Below are 27,245 nucleotides of genomic sequence, written 5' to 3' on the forward strand. Positions count from 1 at the left end.
CTGGGACGGCTATTTCTAACTTCCGGCCCCATTTGTTTCTGTGGCTCTGCTGATGTCGACAGCAAGGCAACAGATCGTGCTGGCAAGGTGCTGGGCTTTCTTGCAAGGTGCAGTCGTGTTGGAGGGTCTATGGCTCTCCACGCGGCTTCTATTACAGCAAAGCCCTTGGGAGTGTGAACGGAAAAGTACCTGTAAATATTAAGGTTGGTTGGTTCCCAAAACACATTATCGGTAGGTTGTGTACTGCCCTTGGGTGACGTTGAGGCCTTGTTCATAACTAAACATCTGTCATGACTGTAATGACTCATCTTGTGCCACTGTCCTGTCTCAGCACGGAAGGGAGGGTGCGGACCACCGAGGCGGCTGACTTGAGTAAATAACGCAGCAGCAGGTGCCGGCAGTAAGTTTCTGTCAACTCCTTGCAGAGCGTGCGTCTCCGCCGACCTTCCCTTGATGGGCTCACAAACCTCTCTGAGAACATCGCTCTGGACCTCCGATGCGGCTGCCTGAGCAACCTGGAGAGGGGAAGCCTGAGAATGAGGAAAAGGGGGGCAGAGGAGCCCCCGGAGGGGGAGAGGAGCCACCGAGGAGCCAGGCCCCCGACTTCCCCACTTGGCAAGTCTTCTTCCCCCAAACCCCCCGGAGAAAGCGCTTTCTCGAGTGTTTGCTCAGGACTTGATTGTTTTCAGCCCTCAGGTAGGGGGTGGTGCGGGGATGGGAGCATTTGCTGCTGCTGAGTGTCCCAGTGTGGGCAGGGAGAGGGCGCTCCACCCCTCAGGGAGGGGTCCTGGGAGGATGGGTGTCCCAGCTGGGTACAGAGATCGTACCATTTCCCTTGAGCCTGACGGGTTCCCATTGACTGTATCTGAGACGTGTGGATGGGGCAAGGGGAGGGGTTTGAAAACTGCCCTTCTCAGGACCGATTAGGTTGGAGGGTGCTCGTCAGGACAAGCAGAAACAGAGGTCACTTACAGAGTGCGTACCCTGGGGCTGGGTGGGAGCGGAAGCCTGGCAAAGACAATCTCAGTGAATCCTCATGGTAACCCCAGAGGAGGATTATTAACCCCATTTTTACAGGAGAAAGACAGACACTCAGCAACTTGCTCCAGACGGCACAGACAAAGGTAAAGCCAGGATTCCCACCCAAATGTCTCTGAATCCAAAACATACATTTGTAACCACCGGCCTACCTGCCTCTCCCCACTTACAGGTGAGGAGGTCAGTTCAAGGGCGAGGGGCTTTATGTGCTCTAAGCCACAGTTTTCCTGGAGTTCGAGTCTGCTTCTTCTTTTCCTTGGAGACATTCAAGGATATAAAAACTCAAGAGGAGTTTCAACTCTAGGTGGTTTTGCAGGGAGGGGGATTGTGATGTATGTGATGCTGGCGTCGTTGAGGTGGTCTGAGGTGAGTCGTATCATCCGATGTTCTCAAATGGTCTCCCAAAGGCTTTTTGGAATGCGCTCCCGAGCCCTCTCTGCCACCAGCAGCCAGAAGTGGCCAAAAGTGTCCGTGGTGGGAGCCATGAGTTCATGGTTGGGCTGCGGGGGATAAAAAGGAAGTGGGAATATTTCAGGGGACTACAGCTCCTGATTTTCAATAGTTTGTCCCTGGGGCTCGACAGCAGGGCCCAGCACAGAATGCTGTAAGACTCTATCCAGAACCTTCTCTAACACAACTCGTGGTTTGGGAAATCAAAGCTGGGAGCTGACAAGACCCTTGGCCAAGGGCGTGTTATGCTGAAGGGCAGGCGTGGAGGGTTGGCTCAGGAGGGTTGGCGAGGTGTGGGAGGATGATCTGGGCTGGGCCTCCCCGTCCCAGCTCACCCCTTCTAGGAGAGGAGCCCAAAGAGGAGGAATGATCCAGTCCAAGGGTGAATTTCCGGTTGGCCTTTGCTCAGACTGGGATAAGTGATAGACTGCTGGGTGCTTGCCCTGAGAAAGTGGGGGGAGGGCACATCGAGGGAAGGTCAGGACTGGGGCAGAGAAACACTTCTGCATGTCCCGTGTGGGCTGTGGCAAATGGCAAGTGTGGCTGGCGCTACAGAGGGAGAGGACAGTTGTCTACGCCAGCGGCTATGAAGCCGTCAAGCAGGAAGTAACCAGGGAGTCCGACGGAGCCAGACCTCTGCTCAGCATAATCGGACACAAAAAAATATTTCCTCATTTGTTCCTGTGGCTTTGGGATTTAGAACTTTTTAGCCAGACTTGTGATGGGCATGAATTAGACAGTGTAGGCACACCTGTCTCCAGGGGCAGCTACGTAGCCCAGGCAGAGCAAATCTGCTTCTCCCATGCCTTCTCCCTGGGGGGTGGCATTCATTCTTTTTGGACCCCAGGCTGAGGGTCTCTATGGCTCCAGGATGGTTCCCATCACGGATTCACACCCACGCCCACCACAAACATGCGTTTGCTTACTCCTTCCTTGGGGGCGCACCCACACATTTCTCAAAGATTTCCTTATGCAATAGGCAGAAGGAGAAGATTGAGATGTGGCCATGGGAGTGGCTTCCACTGTCAAGGTCTCAGCACAAAGGCTGGGCACGGAGGGGAAGGGAACACAGCCTGCGGGGACATGTCCTCATGTCCGTCTCCAGCAGCGATGACTTGTGAGGCACATAGTCTCCTTGTCCTTTGTTTCTTAGCTGCGAACCTCCTTTGGAGAGTACCGTATTGGGGCCTGCAGAGTGTCAGGCCCTCCCCAGACGTGCTGAAGCGTGCTGGGCCGTGGCCCACGTGCTCACACCTGATACAGCAGAGTAGACAGAATTATAAAGCAGGGAGGCATCTCCTCGATGTGTCCCATCTACCTGCCCCAGGCCATTCTCACACCTCCTGGTGCCATTGTGGTTGCAAGTAACAGAAATCGGGTAGAAGTGTCCTAAATGAGAAGAGGAACATGTTTGGAAGACTTCAGGCAGGGGTTGCGGGTGGAGGGGCTGCCTCCGAGACTCCAAGACCTCAAAGGGCTGGAATGAAGGCCTGGGTGATACAGAAAACCCAAGAAAGCTGCTTCTGTCTGCCTGTCTGCATGTCTCCAGTCTGTCTGTCCATATGAAAATCACTCTCGCCAATAGCTGCCGATTTTGGCAGCCAGCTTCAGCGGAGAGTCGGCAGGGTCTCCATTCCAAGCTCCCTCTCTGCTCATTGCTGTCCACTCCCGATCAAGACAGCAGGCCAAGGGAGGAGAATCAGAGGGTAAGCCCTTGGGTGCTTCCGCTATAAATACACGGATGGAAGAGCAAGGCAGTGACCAGAGAAGTAGGTACCTTGTCAACTCAGCCCCTTGAGGTATTGGCTTTGGTATACCATTCTTGAAGTTGGCTGGCCATCCTTTAAGCGGTGGTAACATGCTTGCTATTAATGCTCTAAGCTAGAGCATTTAAAAGAATGTGGTCCCCAGAGGAGAGAATTCACTAACGGAACCGAAAAAAATCACTAATGGAACCAAAGCGATGAGGTAGATAAAGCTGGCTAGCAGCACTAAGCGCCGTGTGGAAAGAAATCCTACGTAGAGAGCAGGGACTGGGGAAGTAGGGTACCCCCTTTATACGTCCCAGTTTTTCTCCCAGATCTCCTCCTGCAATTTATAAAAGAATCCTACAGACTATCTAATCCTGTCTTTGCCAAGTTGTAGGTAGACTTTCTCTTGACATACCTGAAGAACATGCCCTACAAATGGGGACCTCCTTCACTTCTACTTCATTTCTTTGATCCCTGCGAGGGCATAGGTCGTGAAGACCTGACTTGCCTCTAGCCAGGGTGCTCACTCCTCAGCCTGGAAGACTGAGGAGGGGTCCTTCCTCTTTTGTCCAGACTTTGGACTAGGTCTAGTCCATGGATACTCAGTAGGCCCAGAAGACCAGCTGGAAGGGAGTCCCCAGGAGTGGAGAGATGCCCAGGTGGCTTCAACAGATGACAGCTCAGTAAACAGCCCTACCGCCGTGGTGCAGCCCCAACCCGATCTGAAGGAAGCTTTTCTAATATGGGGAGAAATGGATGTGCACTCTTGATATATGAGCTAAAAATAGCCCATGTTCCAAACAAAGTGTTTTTAGTATTTTGAAATGAAAACGTGTAGACAAAGCAAGGATTCAGAATGCATGACTCATTAAACTGCTGACTCTGAAAGCGATGGAAATTCAAAGGGACTTTTTCTTTCCGTATTTCTCCCTCCCACCCTTGCTTTGAATAGCTTATAAAAAGAGTCTCTACATAAACAGGACCCATCAGCTCCTCCATGATTTAAGGTCCTGCACAGTGAGAGGCAGAAGGGACTCCATCTCCATGGCCTCCCTAGCTGGGCTGGAATTGGCCAGAGGCCCCCCACTGCCCCCAGCATGCCCGTCCTTGTTTTCCTCCTCATCCTCTCTGCACGGTCCCTAAAAGGTGTCTAGGGAATTCCATGGCACCTCTGGGGCCACTGCTCCCTGCTGGATCTCAACAGCGCTCAACTCATCAGCCATAACCAGGATGCCTCATCGCCAAGAAGTGGCTCCAGGGTTGTCTTAGGGGAGAGTATGTACCGTATGGTGCCTAGCAGGAGGCAGCTGTGGGCAACTCCATCAACTCACTGGATGGTCTTGGGCTCATCGTGGGGTTGGGAAGGGTTGGGCCGCATCAGTGTTGGTGTTTTCCGGCTCACAGAAACCTTTCTGTGGTAAGTCTTATGGGGAATTCGGTACTTAACGCAGAGAAGAGGATCTATTCTCAGTGGAGTAAGGTGTGTGTGTGTGTGCACGCGTGTGTGATCCCGCACACTTGGGAGAATGGGGAGGTCCTCCAGGACCCCTGAGATGAAGAGTGATGTGTTACCCCTGAAGAGGCTGTGGGAGACCTCCACATCACCAACCCTTAAGAGCTGTGTAAAAATCACCCCCAGCCCCTCCTAGTTGCCATCACACGCTTTACTGCTGATGATCACCACGATTCTCAAATGCCTTACTCACTTGTTAGCGGCTTGTCGAGAGTCTTGTGTCTGTCCTGAGCCCTGGTGTCGTGTGAGGAAACTAAGATGGCCCTTGGATTACCAGTCAACATTTTCACCTCGTGGTGGCTCCACTTCAACTCCAGTGACTTTCTTCCCTCTCAGCCTTCACTCCCACGGCCTCAGCCGTCCTCTTATCACCTTCGGGAGCACCTCACTTCCTAGAGCTCACACGAGTTCTCCTCTCTTGGACAATCTGCTTTATAGCTGTTTATGATTGCTCTTCCTACTTCAGGATGTGCGGCCCTGTGAAAGAAAATCCTACACGGCTGTGGGGCCTGTGTGGGCAAACTTACATACACACAACCTTCAACCCCAGTGAGTCCTTGTTTGGCTCAGGGGTTCTTCCAGGGGTCAGGTCCCCTCCCCATTCTCCACCATGACTGTGTCAACCCCACTCTTCTAAAAGCAACGTCACTTCCTCCTTCCCCAAGAAAACAAAGCTCCCAGGAAGAAACTTCTTCAACCTCCAGCCCACTCTCCTCTCCCCTTTTCTGCGTTCGTGTTCATTTCCCCCTCCCTGCCCATCACAGTGGAGGAGGGGTCCCTCTACCAGTCCAAGGACCACCTACCACGTGTGTGCAGATGTCTACTTCCTTCTCCACTCTCTCAGGAACCTTATTCCTTCCATCTTACCTCCTCTATTATTCGTCAGTCTCTTTCTTCTACTAATCATAAACATCAGCTCTCTTGTCACTTATCTTTTTAAAAAACTGATAGGTTACAATTTTCCTCAAACTTCTTGAAAAATTTGCCGATGCCTGTCTTAATTCTCCACCTTTCCTTCACTTTTCTCCCCCAACTCACGGTGGTCTGGCCTCCATCCCTGTCAGTCCGCTGGTCCTAGTCTGGCTGGAGGAAAGGACATTGATAGAGGAGAAGAAATAAGGCCAAGATATGGGCCAATTCGAACTTCAGCTCATCAAATTTACCGGGGGAGTTTACAAGCTCTATGTTTGTGGGCTCTGCCTACTAAATCAAGAGCTTTTCAAATAGAACCCAGAAATCTGCTGCCCTCTGTCCCCTTTTCTTTGGGATGTTCACTGACAGCCTGCCAGGTCCCCACGCGCTTCAGCTGGGAGGGTCCCCCTGCCACGGCGTCACGTCCATTAGCGTGTTTTGCTCTCCCTTGTTACACCGGCCACTTCTCGTCTCCTCTCGTCCTTCTGGTCCCAGCCATCCAGTTGGGACAGCAGAGGATCTTAGCTGTGAATCTTACAATCACTCATTCTCGGGGAGACTGTCTGACCCCGTCTTGGGATTTCTCTTTCCCCCCGACCTATTTATTCCAATGATTCCTCTAACGCGACGCGTAGCAAAGTGATGATCCTCTGAACGTCACGTAAGTCAATATTCCTCTGAAAGGGCTTCATGCTAAGGAAGGTTCAGATGACGCTCCTGCTTTATCTACCTCTTGGAGAACATCAACGCCCAGGACAGTCTTAGACATGCCCTACCCCAAAGATCGTGGTTTATCTTTGTTCAACCCAGCTTTTCCAGTTTGAGCCTGGAACACTGAGCGTGAATAAATGTGTGTGTGTAAAAGCCTGGAAGTCACACTGCGCGCTTGTTTCCTCTTCCTGGGGCACGCTTGGTTCTCAGATCACAGCGAATGGGAAGAAATTGGAATACGGGGCCAGCAAACGTTCACACCGAAACCCATTCAGACACCGCAAGCTGGTGCACCAGGCTCTGTGCTGGGTGCGGGGACAGAGTGAATCATCTTTCTCCTAACAGGCTCGTGGAAAAGATGGACTCGTACTCACCGTGGAGTTTGTGTGTTAGGATAAATTCACGCACGGGGCACGCCGAGGAGCATGTCACACGCACGCACACGCTCACGCACACGTCCACACACGTGGAGGCAGCGGGACCACCCCGGGGCGCATCATTCACTTGCAAAACAAGGATGCGGCGTGGCGGTTCCCCCCGCGGCTGTACAAGACACATGGAGTAAATGAACACGTGTCCGTCCACACTCGCCGTTTGTAGTTATTAGCAGTCGCGCTGCTCCCGGGTATTTTTTTTGCTTAACAGTTTATTACCAACGTCCTCTCCTGCTGCTGGTTCTTTAGGCCGCTCTGTTTCTGCTCCCACCAGCAGCGTCGCCGTGAGCATCTTTGTAGTCATCCTAGGAACCGGAGCGAGTCTAAATATACATTGTCTAGAAGGGAAATTTCTGGGTCAGAAAGTATACGCACGTTTCCTTGTGCTGGACTGGCCAAATCTCTCTCCAGAATTATCATACCTGTTTGCCTGAGGGAAGGACGTCCGAGGATGGGGGGCCCCGGCGTGGAGGGAGTGGGGGTAAGAGCGGAGAAGGACTGGGAGGTGGTAACGAATGCAGCAGCGTCCCTGCGGAAGTGCGAGGGCACAGGGCCAGAAGCACAGTCTTCACGGAGAATAAACTTCTATGTGCACAAAGCATCCATCCCAGTCTGCACAGAAAATATAACACGTGGTCTTAGCTCACACGTTTCGATCGTTTTCACCTGCCTGGAGATTTTCTCCAAAATCATCCTTTCACCAAGGATCCGTTCGTTTTCTGTGTGAGTCTCTCTAATAAAATGATGACACGAATCTATGATTAACGTTGACGTTCATAAGGGGCGCCTGGGTAGCTCGGTCAGTTAAGCGTCTGACGTCAGCTCGGGTCGCAGTCTCGGGGTCTTAGGACCGAGCCCTGTGTTGGGCTCTTTACCTGGTGGGGACTCTCCTCGCCTCTCTGCCCTTCCTGCTGCTCTGCTCTCTTTCTCTCAAATAAATAAATAAAATCTTAAAAAAGAAAACATTAAAAATTTTTTAAAAATAAAAAGACCCACATTGACATTAATAAACATCCTCTAAAGGCCCTCCAAGCTCAGTAACCCCGTTAGCCCCTAGGAATTTGCTTTCTTTGGAAGGGCTTTGGGCGTTAGGCGTCTGCACGCATGTCCTTCTGGCCCTTGCATCAGGACGCAGCAGCAGACCGGGGCTTACTGGCATCTGGGATAAACACAGCACACGCTCATGCACTGTCCGTGTCCCTTCTCAGCTGGAAATCTAAGACAGTTTAGTGTAAAACAAAAGTGGATACGTTATGGTGCGGAATGCTAGTTTTTAAGACAAAAACATTCAAAGAGGTTTCTTGCTGGCAAAGGGCTATTTCGGACCTTGACCCCATAATGATCCATCATCAGAAGCCCTTTTAGGAAAGATTTAGAATCGTTGGGATGTACCCAATGCATCCAGCACACGTATTTGAGCATTTGGCTCCTACGGAGAAAGTGGGGCAGAGAAGGGGAGGGACGGGGAGCGCGTCCCTTAAGTGTCTTGCTGCTGGCGGAAGACTGCAGAGAAACCGCATTTTGCCTCAGGATCAAGTCAGCCTTGCCCGTCCCAGGTGCAAAGGGAACTGAGAGACACGCCCAAGGCTGATCCCACCAGTTGTCTCTCCTCCAGTCTGTGCCACTGGAGCCATGTCCAGCTCTCTACCTGCGGTCCACACGTGTCCACGGTTGTTTGTGATAAACCCTTCCAGACCCGCTGGGGCCATAAACCAAAAACATCTTATGCTGGTGGAGTCTGTGGGTCAGGAGTTCTGTGGGGACAGCGCCTCCCTGCTCCCTGACGTCCGGTGCTTCCGTTGGAAAGACGCAGACGGCTGGGGCTTGGAATCGCTGGGTTGATTTTCAGGTTTGGAGCCTGGGCTGAGAAGGCTAAGGGGCTGAGTCAGCTGGGATTCCTCCGAGTGACTCGTGCTTCTCATCCAGGGCCTCTGGTTGTGAGGACAAGTGTCCAGGGACAGGCCTTCTAGGAAGACCTGCTTGGACCTGGTTGGCGTTTTATGACTTTGCCTTGTAAAAATCCCTTCTGCCGTATTTTAGTGGTCAAAGCAGACTAAACTCTCCCAGATTCAGGCAGTGGGGGTCGAGAGAGCGCCTATCGGGGGAGGAAGTTCAAAGAATTTGGGTCAAAGAATTTGGTAAAGCTTTTTCTTCATGGATGCTGGTCCTTCTGGCGCCTGATCTCAGGGACGCCCCTCTGCTCCTGGGGGATGTGGGAGAACCAGATGCTGGGGCGGGTCAAGATAAGGGGCGTTCCCAGTGCTCTGAGAATCCCGAGCGTGATTCTGAACATTATGTTAGAAAAGTGTTAGTCTCTTTAAGTTACCCAACCTGGTACGTCCCATACGGGCAGAGACAGCGACGAGGACAGGTTTTTCAGGAAAAGTGGTAACGAGCGCATTCCGGGAGGGAGAGCGGCCGGGGCTCCCGACATATCATTATGCGAGTGGGGCCCTCCACGGCTCTAGGGGACGCTTGGAGGGTACAGTTAATTGGCTGCTGTTCCCACAGGCCTTCGATGAAACATACTTAAGGGAAAGCGGGAACGAATCCCGCTGCGCTGCTCTTGGCCGAATGTCTGCCTCCCTCCCTTCCCGGGGTCGTTTTCTCATACTGACCTTGGGGGGAACAGGTCGGCTTGGGGTCTGTTCCTGGGTCAAGCCACCCGGCACTGACTCTTGTTACCTGCTCCCACCCACGCGCCGAGCACCGTGTCAGCCCCGTGCACCTTCTCTGGGGGTTCACGCCCCAGTGTGAGGGGTCACCACCAGCCTGTGGGGCAAGGTATGACGCCAGAGGGCGATTTCCCTCGTCGGACTCTCTCTCAAATCCCAGCAACGCCACCAACACACAGCGGACGGATACCGACCATGGGTTTTACCGAAGGCTTAGGAGTAACCAGAGAGTTTCAATTTAGGGGGGAACATTGCAGTCTACGAATACATCTTAGCGTCCCCCCAAAAACAAAAAGGAATATTTTAAAGGGGTGTTTTCATGCTTGGATCCCTCTGGCAGTCTGGTGACGCCCGTGAGTTACGTTTTTCAATGCATGAACTAGAATAATTGAGGCAACAGCAAAGGAAATCGATTATATTTAAGTACACGACCAGACATTACATGGAACAAACATGCGACACACTCCTATATGCGCTTCCTTGGTGCATTAAATAACAGACCTAGCAGCGGGAGCCGTAACTGTCACAATGTTGGAGTATCGCAGTCGCAAGTGTGAACAACAGTGTGGATGACTCATGACGGTGCCCTTGTAGGAAAACAAGAGGCAAAGTCAGTCCTTCCGCTGCGTCTCGCGGCTTGTTTATGAGAAAACCTGGATTCCGTGCAGAGGTCAATGAAAACAAAGATACATTCTTCCCCATCCAACATCCAACATCATGGACCCCTCTCCTCTGTCCCCGGCCCCCCCAGGGCGAGAGTCCCCCTGGGCCCAGTCTGCTGCGTTCCTTGGCCAGGTGGCCCGGCCTCAGGGCCAGCCCTGCCCTCTCATTTCCGGAGCCGGTACTTCTCTCTTCAGCCCTCCCCAGGGCAAACCTCCCTCTCTCTTTAAGAAAACCCAGCCTCGGGGCTCCCGGGTAACTCGGTCGGCCGGTCGTGCGCCTGCCTCTCGATTTGGGTTCAAGTCATGATCTCAGGGTCGTCAGATCAGTTCCACTCCGGGTGTGGAGTCTGCTGAAGACTCTCTCTCTCCCTCTCCACCAGCCCCTCCCCTGCCTCTCTCCTTCTCTCCCTCTCACAACAAAACCAAAAAATCCCCCCAAACCAACCCAACCTCTCCTCCAGGGCCCGTCTTCCCCCGACTCCCCCTCCCACACAGGAACGATCCACAGAACTCAATACTGACAGCAGATGATTGATAGGAATAAGAGTTTGGCAATTTTCACACCCTTTGCACGTCTCTGTTAAGGCTGAACCCGGGTCGAGAGACTTCTTACCCCGGGGCTGGGCCGCAGATAGGTGACGTTTTAGGAAGGCACTAGGCTTCAAGGCTGTGCTGCGTAGACAGAAACTTTGCACAACCAAAGGCTACAGAGGCTACAGAGAGACTCAGACCTTCGACTTCTCCCAGTGTGAAGAGGATACATACCCCTGACCCCCTTTCAGGCTCAGCGGCGAGTCTGCAGCTTTCTGCAGAGGAAACTTCTTTCCTTTTTCTGGTCTTGGGTTGGAGGGAGAAGGACAAAAGATAAGGAGGAAGCGGGAGAGCTAAGAAGGCTGTTCTGCTTCTCTCTCCCTCTCACCCCAGAGAACAGAGGCTCCTGCCTTATCTCTTCATGGGGACCCTGGGAGGCCACACACAGGGCACCTGCCCTGGGACGCTGCCTTTGGTCTCATTAAACGTGTGGAGAAGGCAACCAAGTCATTGCCCTGAACCTCACTCAGTCACCGAGGGGCAGAGACACTAAATGAAGAGCTGACCTGTTTGCCACAGCGGCACACTGAGATGTCTCCAGAACAGAGGATGTGTGTAGACGCCCGGGCCACCTCCGGTCGGAGGGTGAGGCATAGACTCAGCATAGAACCGAAAGGGGGTCGCACAGTAAGGGCAGATCGCAGGATCCTGTAAGAGCTGCGTAACGAGAAGGAGCCCCATGTTGTCAGTTCCAAGCTTCAGGTTCGGATGGGTGAGGACGACACCTGTGATGGTGGAGCAAGACACGTCACCTGGGAAGACACTATGAGGGGTTAAACATTTTTTAAAATAAACTTGTTTTTGGGAACACTCTTAGATTTGCAGAAAAATCAAGAAAATGATACAGAGTTCCCATATATGTAACACTCAACTTTTTCACTGCCATTTCACTATGAGGATGGTATATTTAATGAATGGATATTGACACAGTATGACGGACCAAGGTCCAGACTTTGTTCAGATTTCCTTAGGATTTTATCTAACATCCTCATCTCTTCCAGGACCTCATCCAGTATGTGCTGGTATATCTACTTGTCCCGTCTCCGTAGGCTCCTGTTGGTTCTTACCATTTCTCAGACTCTCCGTATTTTTGATGACCCTCATAGTTTTGAGGGGTATTGATTAGGTATTTCGAATGATTTGTCTAATGTTCTTCCTACGATTATACTGGGGTCATGGGTTTTGGGGAGGAAGACCGTGGAGGTGAAGCGCCATTTTTATCACATCATATCAAAGGTATATACTATAAACTTGACTTATAAACACTGTCCATGTTGAACTTGACCACCTCGCTGAGGGGTGTGTCAGGATTCTCCACTGTAAAGTCACTAATTTTCCCTCTTTCCACGCTGTACTCTTCTAAATCCTTTTTACTGAAGGACAGTCAGCATTCGAAGCCAATATCGGTTTAAGTGCGCGACACAGCAGCCTGACAATTCCGCACGTTGCACGATGCTCCCCACAATTCGAGTCGCCATCCGTTCCCGTACACTATCACAATGTCACTAGCTCTATTCTCCACGCTGTACTTTCATCCCGTGACTGACTTACTTCACCGCTGGAAGTTTGTACCTCTAGTCCTCTTCCCTTCTTTTGCCCACCCCCTACCCGGCTCCCCTCTGGCCCATCCCCTACCTGTCCCCCTTCTGTTTCTGGTTTTTGTTTTTGGTTCTTCTGCTTTGTTTTTCAGATTCCTGGTATACATGAAATTATGTGGTATTTGTCTGTCTTTCTCTGACTTGTTTCACTTAGCATAATACCCTTTGGGTCCATCCGTGTTGTCACAAATGGTAAGATCACATTCTTTTTCATGGCTGTATAATATTCCACTATTATACATAAATTGTCTATTGGGGGGGTTCCCCGTCTTTATCCATCCACCCACTGATGGACACCTAAGTTGCTTCCAGGTCTTGACGTCTGTAAATAATGCTGCAGTAAACGTCGGGTGCATGGATCCCTTTGAACTCGTATTTTCACTTTCTTTGCGTGCATACGCAGTAATGGAAGCCCGGGATTACGCACTGTGTTCTTGGGAGGAAGCCGCTATGCTGAGACTACACGTAGGAAACAAGGAGTCCTGCTCCCTCTTGGTCTTTGTGGGGACAGAGTATCTACATAAACTACCTGGAATTCTGTAGAGGAGGTTTTGCCTTTATTCAACCCTGAGTTTATATACATATGGACCTGTGGACATTTATTTTGTATTTTGGGTAATAATTCAATACAACTTTGTTGTGCTGCTCAAATGGTTGCTGCCTTGGCCGCTGGGAGCTCTTGGCTCCCGTGTTCTGAGCCCGTGTTCTGAGCCCTTCCTTACTTCCTGGCACAGAAGATGCTCCAGGCTCGGCATGCCCGCCGCAGCACGCTGGTCTGCTTTCTCCTAGTAGAGATCGATGCTAGAGACCAGCATCCAAGCCCTCCAAGTGCTTTTCTGCCCCCGAGGTATTGTTGGCTCCGGGCCCTCCCCCTGGGCAGGGCGAGGAATGTATGTGTGTGCATTAACCTACGTTTGGCATATGTGTCTATGCGTGTTTCTGTATGTAACCATCCGTGTCCGTAGTAAGCCAGACAGGGGTCACTCTGCTGTCTTCCGCTCTAATCCCTTATCACGCAGGTCAGTCTAGCCGCCCGCCCTTCCTTACCGACCTGTAAACCCCCGCTTCCACAGCAAGAAAGCTGGTTCCTACCCATCCGTTTGCTTGTTTAACTGCCACACAGTCCGAGTCGCATCAGACTCGTGTGGGAAACGTTATCAAAGACAACGCTTCTATGTGCAATTCCCCTGCCCTGAGTGGGCCAGATGCCCCTCATTTGTGGAGGTGCTTGCGTCAGCACTGCCCCCAGCACCGTCCCCACGGGGAGCTCGCTTCATACATTTAAACACAGATTGATTGGTCACATTCTGCATTCCGTCCTCAGGTTCTGCTGACCTCCTAAATGATTTTTTAAAAATTTGCATACATTAAGGTTCACTTTTGGGCTGAAGTCCAGCAGATCTTGACAGATGCATGCCGTCACATATCCGCATTATTGCGTCCTGCGGAATAGTTTTGCTGTCCCCAAAACACCCTGTGCTCTGCCTACTCGACTGTCCTCCTTCATCCCTGAACACCTGGCAACACCGACCTTTCCATGTCTGCGGACTTTCACCTTTCCCAGAATGTCCCTTCCTTGGAACCCTACCGCCTGCAGCCTTTCCCAGACTCCTTTCACCCACGGATGTCCGTTTAAGATCCGTCTCTCTCTTCTTATGGCTCGATACCTCATTTCTTTTCATTGTGGAACAACCTTCCACCCAATAAATGCACCACAGTTTGCTTATCTCCACACGCCCCGAAGGACGTCTCGGTTGCGTTCAGTTTTCGGTCACTATGAGTGAAGCTGCTGTCAATCCGTAGATTTCTGTATAGATGCAACAATGCTTCCAGTTTACATGTAGATCATAAATAATGTCGCGCCATAAACCTGCTTGCAAATTTTTGCATGGACGTATAGTTTTGATTGTCTGGGTAACTACCAAGGAGCGCGATTGCTGGAGAGCATGACAAGACCATGCTGAGCTTTGTAGGAATCCCCCTTCCGAGGTGGCCGTACCAGTTTTGCAGTCCCACCGGCCGGGAAGAGAGTTCTTACGGCGGCACGGCTTCGCGAGCCGTTGGTATCCTCATTTTTGGTTTTGGATTTCAGCCATTCTGATACATGTGTAGTGGTTTTCATCATTGTCGTAGTTTGTGTTCCCTGATGAGATATGATGTGGAGCATCTTTCCATATTCTTATTTGACATCTGTATATTTTCTTTGGCGAGGTGTCTGTTCCAATCTTTTCTCCATTTTTTTTTTCATCGAATTCCTTGTTTCTTTATTATTGAATTTCAAGATTTCTTTGTGTATTTTGGCTAAAAGTCCTTTGTCAGATATGTATTCTTTCAAATATTTTCTCCCAATGTGGGTTTGTTGTTTCATTCTTGTGAAGGGACCTTTTGCAGCGCATACTATTTTACTCCTAATGAAGTCCCACTTACTTTTTCTCTCACGGATCATGCTTTAGGTGTTTTATCTGGAAGTTCATTACCAAACACAAGGTCGCCTAGATTCCTCCTATATTTTATTCTAGAAATTCTGTGGTTTTATGTTGTATACTTAGGTCTATAACCTATTTTGAATTAATTTTATGAACCTGTGTCTAATTTCATTGTTTTGTATGGAGATGTCCAATCGTGCCAGCATCAACACATGCTTTCATTCTCCCTGTGGCCTTCTGGTCTCCCAGGAGTGGACCTTGGGTAGAATATGGACCCATGCACACATGTGCAAGCACTCACTCACCTCCCAAACACAAGCAATAATTCCCAGAGATAGTTCAGCATAAGTCCTTATAAAAGAAGAAAAACTATTTTATTAAAGGCAATATAACCTGCCAAATGTTCCCTGCTCATCACGGAGAAAGTATCTTCCTCCTTCTTTTGCTAAGTCATACTCAGGGATGCATTTGTGTACAAGAAATGGGTGTGGTTGTGACAACGATGCGACAACAGAGCCAAGTGCTTACTTTCACTGTGGATTGGAAATTAAGCTGTGAAATCATCACATTTTTCCCCTTGACTGGGCAGGAGCCAATTTTTGGCTAGGGCTTTTCTCTTCTCTAGTGTCCAGACTCACCCCCAGCCTTTCTCAGAGCAACCCCCGGGAGGGGAGAATAAAGTCATGTGCTTGCAGTTCCACAAGGACCTTTCCTGCCAGCTGTTGGGACACAAGTGAAGACAGTGTCACATCGGTCCTGCTCTCCAGGGCTCACATTCCAACTCAAAATAGACCTGAGTTGCAAATGCAGTCGTAACAGTCACCGAAGAGCACCTTCCTGCCTGCCTGTGCTCACTCTTGGGGAATGCAAGCTTCCCAAAGTCTTCGAGGCGCTTCTCACACGGGGCTGTGCCCAGGCTCTCCTGACCCTTGGTTTTCTTCCTTCCATCCATCATCTTTCGCCATCAAGGTACCACCTCCTCTCCCGGAACCTTTGCTGCCTGACACGAAAGTTGCTGTTGCTGATCCTCATGGAGGTGACCGGTGCTGGCACTCAGCTGGACGATGCCCACGGAGGCCAGTCCGCTGAACGGCTGATCAGCAACACGTACAGTTTTGATTTATCTTTGCGTCTTTCCAAGAGGCTTGGGGTCTCTTTGTTGCATTTTGTGCTGTGTTTGGCCTTTACCTTCTAGTGATTCCCACCCTCCTCACCATTCTTGAATTTCAAAAACTTTTCCAGCACAGATACTACACGTGAGTCTCTTCTAACTGACTGTGTCAGGATGCTGTGGTCCATTTTGATCTTCATACTTACTCTTTAATCAATTTAGAAAAAAATCTTCATTTTTTTAATTCCCTCTTCTCTGTAGCTTAGGTTTACTCCTAGGGAACACGTAATTCTTGGGTTGCGTCTCTATTTCTTTGCCCTACATACCTAATATATTTCCTTGTTGACATGCATAACCTTCATCCTTTCTTTCCGCATTCTTTGTCCTTCTCTTCTGATTTTTCTCCCATAGCAAAGCCTAGATTTATTTTTCAGCGAAACATCCATCCTTCGTCACCTCTAATGAGCATTTTTATTCTGCTGCCAGACATTTCCTTCCTTTCCCCACTTGTATCTCTGCCTTCGCCATGGTTTTTTCCTCTCCCCATCCCAAGGTCACAAACCTCATGCCTTCCTTATCCTTTATCATGAGCCCAAGCACATGGCTTCTAAAATTTACTTGTTTCCTGAGATGTCATTCAGGAATAGGCTCTTTTTTTGAGCCTCCTGGGCCACATGTTCCCACATGTTACGATGTTGTCTGATAGGCTCCACGTTCGGCTTTTTCATTCTTACTGAAGCTTGGCACTTACCAATTTGCGGAATTTGACTGTCCTCATTTGGTCTGGGGCTCTGAGACCTGTGTGGGATGTTTTATTTTTCTGATTATTGGATTTCCAGACTCTTACAGAATTCGCAAAATTAACAAAAATGTGCACTGCTGTCAACTCTCCATCCATACTGGTTTTTCATATATTTTAATAACAAATATCTTACTTACAGTACTTTTGAATATGGAAGGATAGATGTCTTTATAGTTATGCATCTATATTTATCTATCACGTATCTACCCACTTAAAGTTTGAGGAGCTGTCAGCTGGTGTCGCCCGTAATATTACCTTGATGCTAGGACATGGTAACCACCTCTCAGGTGCACAAAAACATTATATTATATATTATTATGTTATATCATTATATATTATTATATTATATTATTTACTCACCTCATTTATTCACTCTTTTTTTTTTACCTCATTTATTCACCTCTTCTTCCTGCTTCAATTCTCTGCAAATCTTACAATGCAAGAAGCTAGGTATGCCTCCTGGTATCTGGTATAGAAGGAAAAGTAAATAAGATATTTGTTATTGAAATGTAGTTCATGAAAATCTTTGCAATATATGTAGATATAATTATATAGGTAAAAATCATAACAATAGCCATTTCTCTATGGAGAGCTAAGAACATTACTGAAATAAATGAGAAATGTGATGGTAGTTAATTTAGATTTCTACGTACACCTTAGGTAACCGCTAAAATATTGATTGGTCCTGTGATCACGATAACAAGAGTACCTTCCACTCGTGTGAAGAACACTTTTCACTGGTAGCATCCTATTTCTGCTGGACAGTTTTATGCACATGTTTGTGCCAGTGGCATGGTGAAATTTGGTCTGTCATTTATACCATGTCCAGAGAAAAGTCCGATAGTTACCTAGAGTTGGCAGTCAGAATTCTGCACCAATATAATGAAGGGAGTAGTGCAATTTACAAAGGGGAGTAATTTCACTGGGGTAACTGTTGTATTAAATGAGATCATTCATAGAGAGCATTTAGCCCAGTGTTTGACAGGTACCATGTGGTTAGCTAGCAGCATGGTCATTAATTGAATGTATGCTATCTAAGTTTAAACTCCTCAATATAACCTTTGAAATCTACCTTATTATCAGAAAAATAAGAATACACCGTATTCACTAGGGTAGACTTTATCATAATAACCTAAAATCTTAGAGGCTTAATAAAGAAAGTGTATGTGTCACTCCCATGAAGGCTAATACAGTTGGAGACGTGCTTCCCCCATCTGGGAGCTATGCCATGGGGAGCACGGGGCCTCCAGAGTCACATAGCAAGGGAGGAGAAAAAAAGAGGAGACACACCAGCTTTTAACTGATTTTATCTCAAAGAGGTTTATATCACTTTAGCACACATTTCATCGGCTGGAACTAGTCGTCTGGCACCAATCCAGCTGTAAGGGAAAACGGGAAATAGATCATGAGTCCTAACAGAGTCTACCACAGATGAGGACATAGAAAATTCTAGTTTTTAGATGTGTTTTTGACAAGGCGTCAATAACAATTTCATGTAAATTATGTCTACCTGTTTTAGAGAGGTATTAATTCTAGTCAACTCCGTGGGATGGCAAAACCCACAAATTTGTACTAATTCAAAAGGGGGAAATGTTACAATGTTTTGTCCTATTCAGTACATGCAAGAAAGTCCTTATCTTGAAAATAGGTATTTCTAAAACAGAACTATAAGTCCCCAAATTCCCACTAAACATTGACCAATGTTGGAAGAAAATCATTTTGAAGAGGAACCAAATTATTAGCTTTCTCATCTTCCCTTCAGTCTGGAACCGGCTTTCCCTGGAGCCCGAAGTAGATAGTAGGTCTGGATCAGAACCTGTCCAACATTCTCTGAAATTGCTTGTGCCGTTCCAATACAAGCGGTGAACATATTTAATTTAAAAATGGGGTTTCAGGAGACTTCTGCTTCGGGCCAGGAAACAGCAACACGAATCGGATTTACCCTCCCCCCTGAAACAATAACAAAAGAAACTGGAAAATTCATGAAACAGTGGTTTTCACAGCAGCACAATAAAAAATGAATGGGAAAACCTGGGAAACAGGAAACAAAGTGAGTCCTGCGATTGCAACAACGTACTGCCTGAGGACTTTCTAGGACTCTGCTCAAGGAGGATGGCAGAGCTCCAAAGTGCGGGTGGTGAAAACTGATAAGACTTCAAGGAGAAACAGACGTATCCAAAATTATAGTTGGAGATGTTACACACACTTGACTTGAATAACACTACCATTCAACTTGATGTAATTAGAATTTGTAGAATATTCCTTCCAGTAACAGCAGAATGCTCATTCTTTTTTATGTGACTATGGAACATCTACCAAAATAGACCATATTATGAGCTATAAATAAATAACCCAAAAGAATCCAAGTCTTACCAGTTATGTTCATGAATCACAGTGAGATTAAATTAGAAAGCAGGCAGGCAGATAGTTGGGGGAAAAAACCCGAAATATTTGGGAAATAAACAATGTACTTCTACATACGTACCCTATATGTCAAAGAACTTGAAAGAGAAGCTGGAAAGTATGTTGAACTGAATGAAAATACGAATGTATCATATCAAAATGTGTGGAATATAGATAAAGTAGTACTTAAAGGAAAACTTTTACCACTAAACATCCATATTGGAAAAGAAGAAAGGTCTCAAACCAGTAATATAACCTTCCATTTTAAGAAATTAGAAAAAGAAGAGAAAGTAAATCTAAAGCAAGGAAGGAAAGAATAAAGATCAAAAAGAAAAAAGAAAAATCAGGAAAAAAATCAATAAAATAGAAAAACAATAGATAATATCAATGAAACCAAAAAGCCGGTTCTTTGAAAAGATTGATAAAATCAAGAAGCTGCTAGCTAGATTGATCAAGAAAAAAAAAGTGAAGTCAAAAATTACCAATATCAAGAATGAGAGAGATAGCATCGTTACAGATTCTGTAGTTTAAAGAATAAAAATAGAATATTGTGAATAATTTTATGGCAGTAAATTTGACAGTGTAGATGAGATGCATTTATTTCTTAAAAGAAATACACACCACCAAGCCCACTCAAAAATAAATATACAGCCCGAATAGCGCTATCTCAGTCAAAAAAAATATGTTTGTAGTTAAAAATTACCCCCTCCCCCCCACCGCCGTGAAAAACCTCCAGAGCCAGATGACTTTGCAGGTAAATTCTACTAAACAAATTTGGTAAAGAAATAATGCCATTTTTACATAAACTCCTAAAAAAAAGCTGCAAAGCAGATAATACTTCTCAACTCAACGAGCATTATCCTGATTGTTTAAACTCAACCAGCATTATCCTGATTGTTTAAAAGCAGACAAAAACATTACAAGAAAACTAAATACCTTTTATGAACATAGATGTAAAAATTCTTTATAAAATTTTGACAAATAAAATACAGCATTACATAAAAAATAATACAACATAATCAAGTTGGGCAGCTTATGTAAAAAATACAAAGTTGGTTTGACATTCTAAAATCAACTATTATTCACTATAAAACAGACTGAAAGAAAAAAATCATATAATCATCTCAATAGATGCAGAGAAAGCATTTGACAAAACCCAACATCTATTCCTGATTTAAAAAAAAAAGACTTTCAGTAAACTAGGAACAGAAGGGAACAGCCTCAATCTGGTAAAGAACATCTATAAAAAAACGTGCAGCTACCATCATCATAATGGTAGAAGACTGAATGCTTTACCCCTAAGATCAGGAACAAGAAAACTATAACCATTTTCTCGACTTCTATCTAACGTTGTACTAAGGTTCTAGCCTGTGTAATTAGAAAAATAAATAAAAGGCATCCAGATTGAAAAGGAAAAAGAAAAACTCTATTTACAGGTAACATGGTGGTTGTATTACAAATTTAGTGGCTTAAAATACCTACTTATTGTCTCACAGTGTCTGTAGGCCAAGAGTCTGGTTAGGTCTAGCTGGGTTCACTTTTTGGGGTCTCCAAAAGTTAAAATCAAAATATTCAGTGAACTACATTCTCCTATGCGAGTCTGGCTAGGGAAGGCTCTGCCTCTTAGCCCCTTTAAGCTGCTGGCCAAGTTAATTTCCTTGATGCTATAGAATTCAGGGCAGAGAGAGAGGGGAATGGGAGAGAGGGGGCAGTGGGAGGACAAAGAGAGAGAGAGAGACTTTACTACTTCAGACTCTGAAAAGATCAGATCTTTTAAAGGGATCACTTAATTAGTTCAGGCCCATCCAGGATAATCTCCTTTTTTGTTAACCTAAAAGTCAGCTTATTTGATATTTTCATTACTTTGCAACTTTGAAATTTAAATTTATCCCTTTGCCTTTGCCATATTCTATTTGTTAGAAGCACGTCACAGTTCTGCCTTTGCTACGGGGAAGGGATTACACAAAAGCATGGGTACTGGGAAGAGGAAAGGCAGGAGAGCCATCGTAGAATTTTGCCTACCATATTCACCTATGAAGAAAATCTAATGGCATTGTCAAAAGGAAATTCAGAGTTTTACTTGATGCGAATATTTTGTTGGGCAAGAAATAAATTTTAAACAGGGAGACTTCAATATCGAGAGGTAAGAAATTCAGCTCTCTGCCGTTGTAGCTCAGTTTATAAAACACGATGAGGAAGTACATGGTTTTGTAGGTTACTAAGAAATTTCTTTTTGGAGGAATAGCACTACATAAGCTTACTTCTTTGTAGACGATTGGCTAGGAAGCTACAAGGTCACCCTAACATGAAGAAAGCTTAAGTTTTAAGGTCAGAGTCCGCATTTGGGGAAAATCAGGACAGTGTAATGAGGCATAGTGGTGAAAGTGGATATTCTTGTCTGGTTCCTGATTTTAGTGGGAAAGACTTGAGTCTTTCACCAACAAGTATGTTCATCTTAGCTTTTTTGTAGGTGCCCCATATCAGGTTGAGGGAGTTCTCTTATATTCTTACCTTGTTAAGAGTTTCTTTTAGTATGGGTGGAGGTTGAATTTTGTCACCTTTTTTTCCCCCTGCATGTATTTATGAGATCATTTGCGGTTTTTGTTTTTTTTTCTTTTGTTCTAGTAATATGGTAGATTACATTGATTGGTTTTTAATGTAAGTAAACAGCAGTTGGTTATGTTTCATTGTCCTTTCTGTTTTGCCGGATTTGATTTGCTGATTTATTTAAAGGAATTTTGCATCTACATTCATGAGGGATATTGTCTGTGGTTTTCCTGCACCGTATTTTCTTTGTCTAGTGTTATTATCAGGATAATGTTGGCCTCCAAAAATGAGTTGGACAGTCTTTCCTTCTCTTCTATTTTCTGGCAGAAATTGTGTGGGACTCTTGTATTTGTTTCTTTAAAGGTTTGGTAGAATGGGATAGTGGAACCAGCTGGGTTGTTCATCACAAATTCGATTTCTCTAATAGTTATAGGACTATTCATGTTATGTGTATCTATATATTTATGTCTGTATTCTAGTCATGGGGATACTCAGGTTATCTATATCTGTATCAGGTTTCATCGGTGATTTTGAGAATTTGTTGGTCCTTCCCCCCCCCAAAGATTTTTATTTATTTATTTATTTATTTGACAGAAAGAGACACAGCGAGAGAGGGAACAGAAGCAGGGGGAGTGGGAGAGGGAGAAGCAGGCTTCCTGCCAAGCAGGAGCCTGATGTGAGGCTGGATCACAGGACCTTGGGACCATGACCTGAGCTACCCAGGCACTTCAAGCATTTGTTGGTCTTTTTAATCCAAGGTCTTGCATCTATGTTGCCCATGCTATTTCTTATTACCTTTTAAAATGTTTACTAGATCTAGAGTGACATCCTTCTTTCATTCCTGAAACAAGGATTTGGTGACCTCTCTCTTTTTTTTTCTTTTTCAGTCTTACTAGGGGGTTGTCAATTTCATTATCTTCAATCAACAAGTTTCTGGTTTTATTGATTTTTTCCTATTGTTTTTGTTTTTAATTTTACTGATTCCCACTTTCTCTTTATTTTTCTGCTTTGCTTTTCTCTAAAATGCTAAAGTAGAAGTTCATATTATTGGTTGGAGACTGTTTTTCTATTCTAATATAAGTATTTATTATGACTTTTCTTGTAAGCACAGTTTCATCCTACAAATGCATTTTAAATTTTGTTTAGCTTAAACTATTTCTTAATTTACTTTAGGACTTTCTTTTTGTCTCATGGATTATTTGGAAGTGTGGTGTATAATTTCCAGTCCACTTAGAGATTTCCCATAATCATTTGTTACTGATTTAAGTCTAATTCTACTACAGTCCTAGATCATAGTCTGTATGATTTCAATTATTTTAATTCTAAGATATGCTTTATGATTCAGGATATAGTATAACTTGTTGACTGTTTCATGTATACCTACAAAGAATATATATTATGTTCTTGGATTTAGAGCACTGTAAGTGTAAATTAGATCCAATTGGTTGATGGCGGTTTTTTTTTTTTTGAGTTTTAAAATGAGTTTATTCAAGAATGTTCTTAGGAAGGCAACAATGTTTGTTGTTAAAAAAAACTTCTGTTTCTTCATGCTGAAAAAGTAATGTAAGAGGCTATAGTTATAAGCTTCTTTCTGTTGGACTTCTGGTAGTATATATAGCACAGTGTAGTCATTTCCGCAATGCTAGAATAAATAAAAAAAGTCTCTTCTATGCTTCTCTTCAAAAAGTGATGAACAACAACAGAAGATGGCATAAAAAAGCCATTTTTTTCTATTCATTCTGTAGTATTGGAGCCAGTATTTTTACTATCACGGGCTACAATTTTCACTTTATCCACTTTAATAAGTTCTGTCACCTCTCTGAATTCAACATCATTCAATACAAAATTCCACACGTTATCGGAGAATCTGTATGTATTTAGAGAGCCCCTGAAATTGACTCTGTTTCTGACCCTCTGCGCCAATGCTGAATTTATAGCTTTATCAAACTGAAGTAGAACTTGAAGGGCAAGTTGGGGGGTGATCTGTTGAGACTGTATGAGCTCATCAAGGCTCTCCTGGAGACTGTTTCCCTAAGTTGTATTTCTGTATAATTGATATGCCATGGCTTAGGAGGAAGAAATTGTTTTTCCTATTCAGGCTTGCATTGATGTCCTGTGGGGAAGGCGCTTCCCACCGTGGAGCGGACTCGATGGTGTTTTTTAGTTCTACATTTTTGCTGATTTCTGCTTTCAATTACAGAGAAAGAAATGTTGAAGTCTAATTATAATTGGGGGTTTTGTCTACTTTGCCTTTTCAGTTCTTCCAGTCATTGCTTTTTGTATTTTAAAGCTCTTTGTTATGTACACACACTAATTATAGTTTTTGGTGAAGTCACCCATTCCAAAAAATATAATGTACTTTTCTGCCTGATAGTTTTTTCGCTCAGAAGTCTATTTGTAACCTACCTAAATCGTTATATATGAAGTGAGTTTCTTGTAGACAACATGTAATTGGATCAAGATCTTTATCCATTCTGGCAATCTCTGTCTTTAATTGCACAGACTCTTTATATTTAATATAATTATTAATACATTTGCACTATGTCTATAATTTTATTGTTTGTTGTATGTTTTTATCTTTTGTTTTTCATTCCTCTGTTATCTCTCCTTTCTTCTTTTGGGTTATATAAATGCTTTTTTTAGTATTTCACACTAATTTATCCATTACTTTTTACTATATCTCTTGATACAGTATTTCTGCTTTTGCTCTAGGAATAACAATACACACATCTAGCTTTTTATAATCTAATTAGAAATCATATTTTAAATTTTGTATATTAAAAATTGATCTATTGACATACATGTTGCATAGCATAAAGTTCACAATTTTAAAGTATATAACTCAGTGGCAGATAGTATATTCACAATTTTGTACAACCATCACGACTACCTAATTCTAGAACATTTCCATCACACCAAACAGAAATCCTATACTTCCCATTTCTCTCATATCCCCGTCCCATGGCAAATACTAATCTATGTTTTGTCCGTACAGATTTGCCTATTCTGGACCCTTTCTATAAGTTGGATTATACCATATGTGGCCTTCTGTGTCTGATTTCTTTCACTTAATATACTATGCCCAGGTTCAGTCATGTCGTAGGATGTATCAGTACTTCATTCCTTTTGTGGCTAAATAATATTCCATTTTATCCATTCATCACATTGTGGCCATTTGTTTTTTTTTTTTTCCAATTTTTAGCTATTATGAATAATGCTACTGGAAATATTTATGTACAAGTTTTTGTGTGTGTATGTACTTCAGTTCTTTTTGTATATCTTAAGAGTGAAATTGCTAGGTTGAGTGGTAATTCTGTTTAACTTTTGAGGAACTTCCAACTTTTCTAAAGTAATTATATCATTTTTTCATTCCCACCAGCAATGTACATTCTTGCCAATGCTTATTAATTTCTTTTTTTAAAAATTTCATTACTATTGCCATCCTTGTGGGTTTTGATCTCATTGTGGTTTTGATTTGCCTATCTCTAATGACTAATGATGTTTTAATTTGCTTATTGACCATTTTTTGTATATCTTCTTTGGAAAAATAGCTATTTAAATTCTTTACCTATTTTAAGATGGGTTATCTTTTGTTATTGAGTTGAAAGAATTACTTACATTCCAGTATTAGACCATTATCAAATATATGACTTGCAAATATTTTCTCCCATTCTGTTGGTTATCTTTCTTTTTTTTTCTTTTTTTTTTTAAAGATTTTATTTATTTATTTGACAGAGGGAGAGATATCACAAGTAGGCAGAGAGGCAGGCAGAGAGAGAGAGAGGAGGAAGCAGGCTCCCCGCCGATCAGAGAGCCCCATGTGAGGCTTGATCCCAGGACCCCGGGATCATGACCTGAGCTGAAGGCAGAGGCAGAGGCTTAACCCACTGAGCCACCCAGGCGCCCCCTGTTGGTTATCTTTCTTGATAGTGTCTTTTGATTCACAAATTTTTCTAATTTTGATGAAGTCCAACTGATCTGTTTATTTTGTTGCTTGTACTCTCTGTGTCATACTTAAGGAGCTATTGCCTAATCCAAGGTCATGAAGATGTATACCCATGTTTTCCTCTAGGAGTTTTATAGTTCTAGCCTGTACATTTTGACTTTTAATACATTTTGAGTTAATTTTTGTATGTGGTGTGAGATAGGTGTTCAAATTTCTCTTTTTGCATTATGAGTATCCAGTTGTCCCAATATTTGCTGAAAAGACTCTTCTTTCCCCATGGAATGGTCTTGGGACCCTTGTCAAAAATCTATTGACCATAAATATATGGGTTTTATTTCTGGGCTCTCAGTTCTATTCCACTGCTGTGTATTTCTCCCCTTGTGCCTGTCCTTACCCTGTTCTGATCATTGTGCTTTTGTAGTAAGCTTTGCAAGGAAGAGTGAGTCTTCCAACGTTTTCTCTTCTTCAGGATTGTTGGGCAGGAGCGCCTGGGTGGCTCAGTTGGTCAAGCACCTTCTTAGCGCTTAACCAGCCTTAAGTCATAGCCGGTGTCACAAGCAGCACAGGCCACGATCGCAGGGAGCCGGGACTGGGCCTCGTGTTGGTCGCCCGCTTAGCAGAGAATCTGTTTCTCTCTCCGCCCCTCCTCCCACTTGTGCATGCTCTCTCTCTCTCTTAAATCAATAAAGTAAATCTTAAAAAAAATTGTTTGGCTATTCAGGGTCCCTTGAAAATCCATATGAATTTTAAGACAAGCTTTTCCATTTTTGTGAAAAGGGAGCTGAAATTTTGTTATAGATTTCATTGAAATTTGGGGATTATCCTTTAGTTCTTTATATATAGTTTCCTTAACTCTTTGAACATTTTATAAACAGTTAATTTAAAGTCTTTCTGTATTAAGTCCAACATCTGGACTCCCTCAAAGACCATTTCTATTGATTGTCTTTCTCTCTGTGGACTATATGGGCAATACTTTCTTTTTTCTTTGAATGTCTTGTAATTTTTCTTAAGTACTGGACATTTAACTACTACTATTATAAAGGGATAATTTTAGAAACTAGATCCTCTTCCTAACCCCAGGATTTGTTGCTGTTTGCTTTAGTCATTGCTTTTGTTTGTTTAGTGACTTATCTGAATTAATTTTGTAAAGTCTATATACTTGGTCATGTGTAGCCACTGAAGTCTCTGTTCTGTTCATTTATAGTTAGTTAATAATTGGGTAGAGATTTCCTTAAACTCTTGGAACCAAAAACTCCCCCAGTCTTTGTAAATCAGCTCAGTTAGAGCATGTCTTTAACACTCAGTCAAAAAACCAATGACTACCATAGTCTTCACTTTCTGCTTGCATAAAGGCTGAAGGCCAACCAGAGTTGAGTACTTAGGGCCTTCCCAGGGCTTTTCTGGGCATGCCCACAGCCCTCAGAATGCATATTGTCCTCTAAGATCTCAGGAATATGTTAGAGTTTTTCAAAAGCCCCTTTCTCCCAAAGTATCTAATTTCCCAGGCTTTCCTCCCCAATTTTTTGGTGAGATTATTGTTTAGCCCATTTGTTTTCCCTTGACTCAGGCAGCCGTGACTAACATATTTGCCTCTCAATGTTTTCTACTGATGTCACCTGAGGAGTGGCATTAACATTAGGCAACCAAGTTAGGTGAGATTAAATCAAGTCTTTTG

At 44.6% G+C, this 27,245-nt stretch overlaps 1 protein-coding gene and 1 pseudogene across 1 annotated transcript in view; one reads left to right on the forward strand and one right to left on the reverse strand.

The window, feature by feature from the left end:
* Positions 1–496: 496 nt before the first annotated feature.
* Positions 497–27,245, forward strand: part of LOC111146171 (calneuron 1) — a 468,609-nt gene continuing 441,860 nt past the window's right edge. Inside the window, exon 1 of the mRNA XM_022501606.1 lies at positions 497–615. Within this exon, the coding sequence (XP_022357314.1) occupies positions 497–615 (119 nt within the window). The remainder of the gene's footprint in view (positions 616–27,245) is intronic.
* LOC111146172 lies at positions 23,095–23,744 on the reverse strand (annotated as a pseudogene).

This window comes from Enhydra lutris, unplaced genomic scaffold (genome assembly GCF_002288905.1).
Source record: "Enhydra lutris kenyoni isolate GAN:26980312 unplaced genomic scaffold, ASM228890v2 scaffoldscaffold13, whole genome shotgun sequence".
NCBI classification, from domain to species: domain Eukaryota; kingdom Metazoa; phylum Chordata; class Mammalia; order Carnivora; family Mustelidae; genus Enhydra; species Enhydra lutris.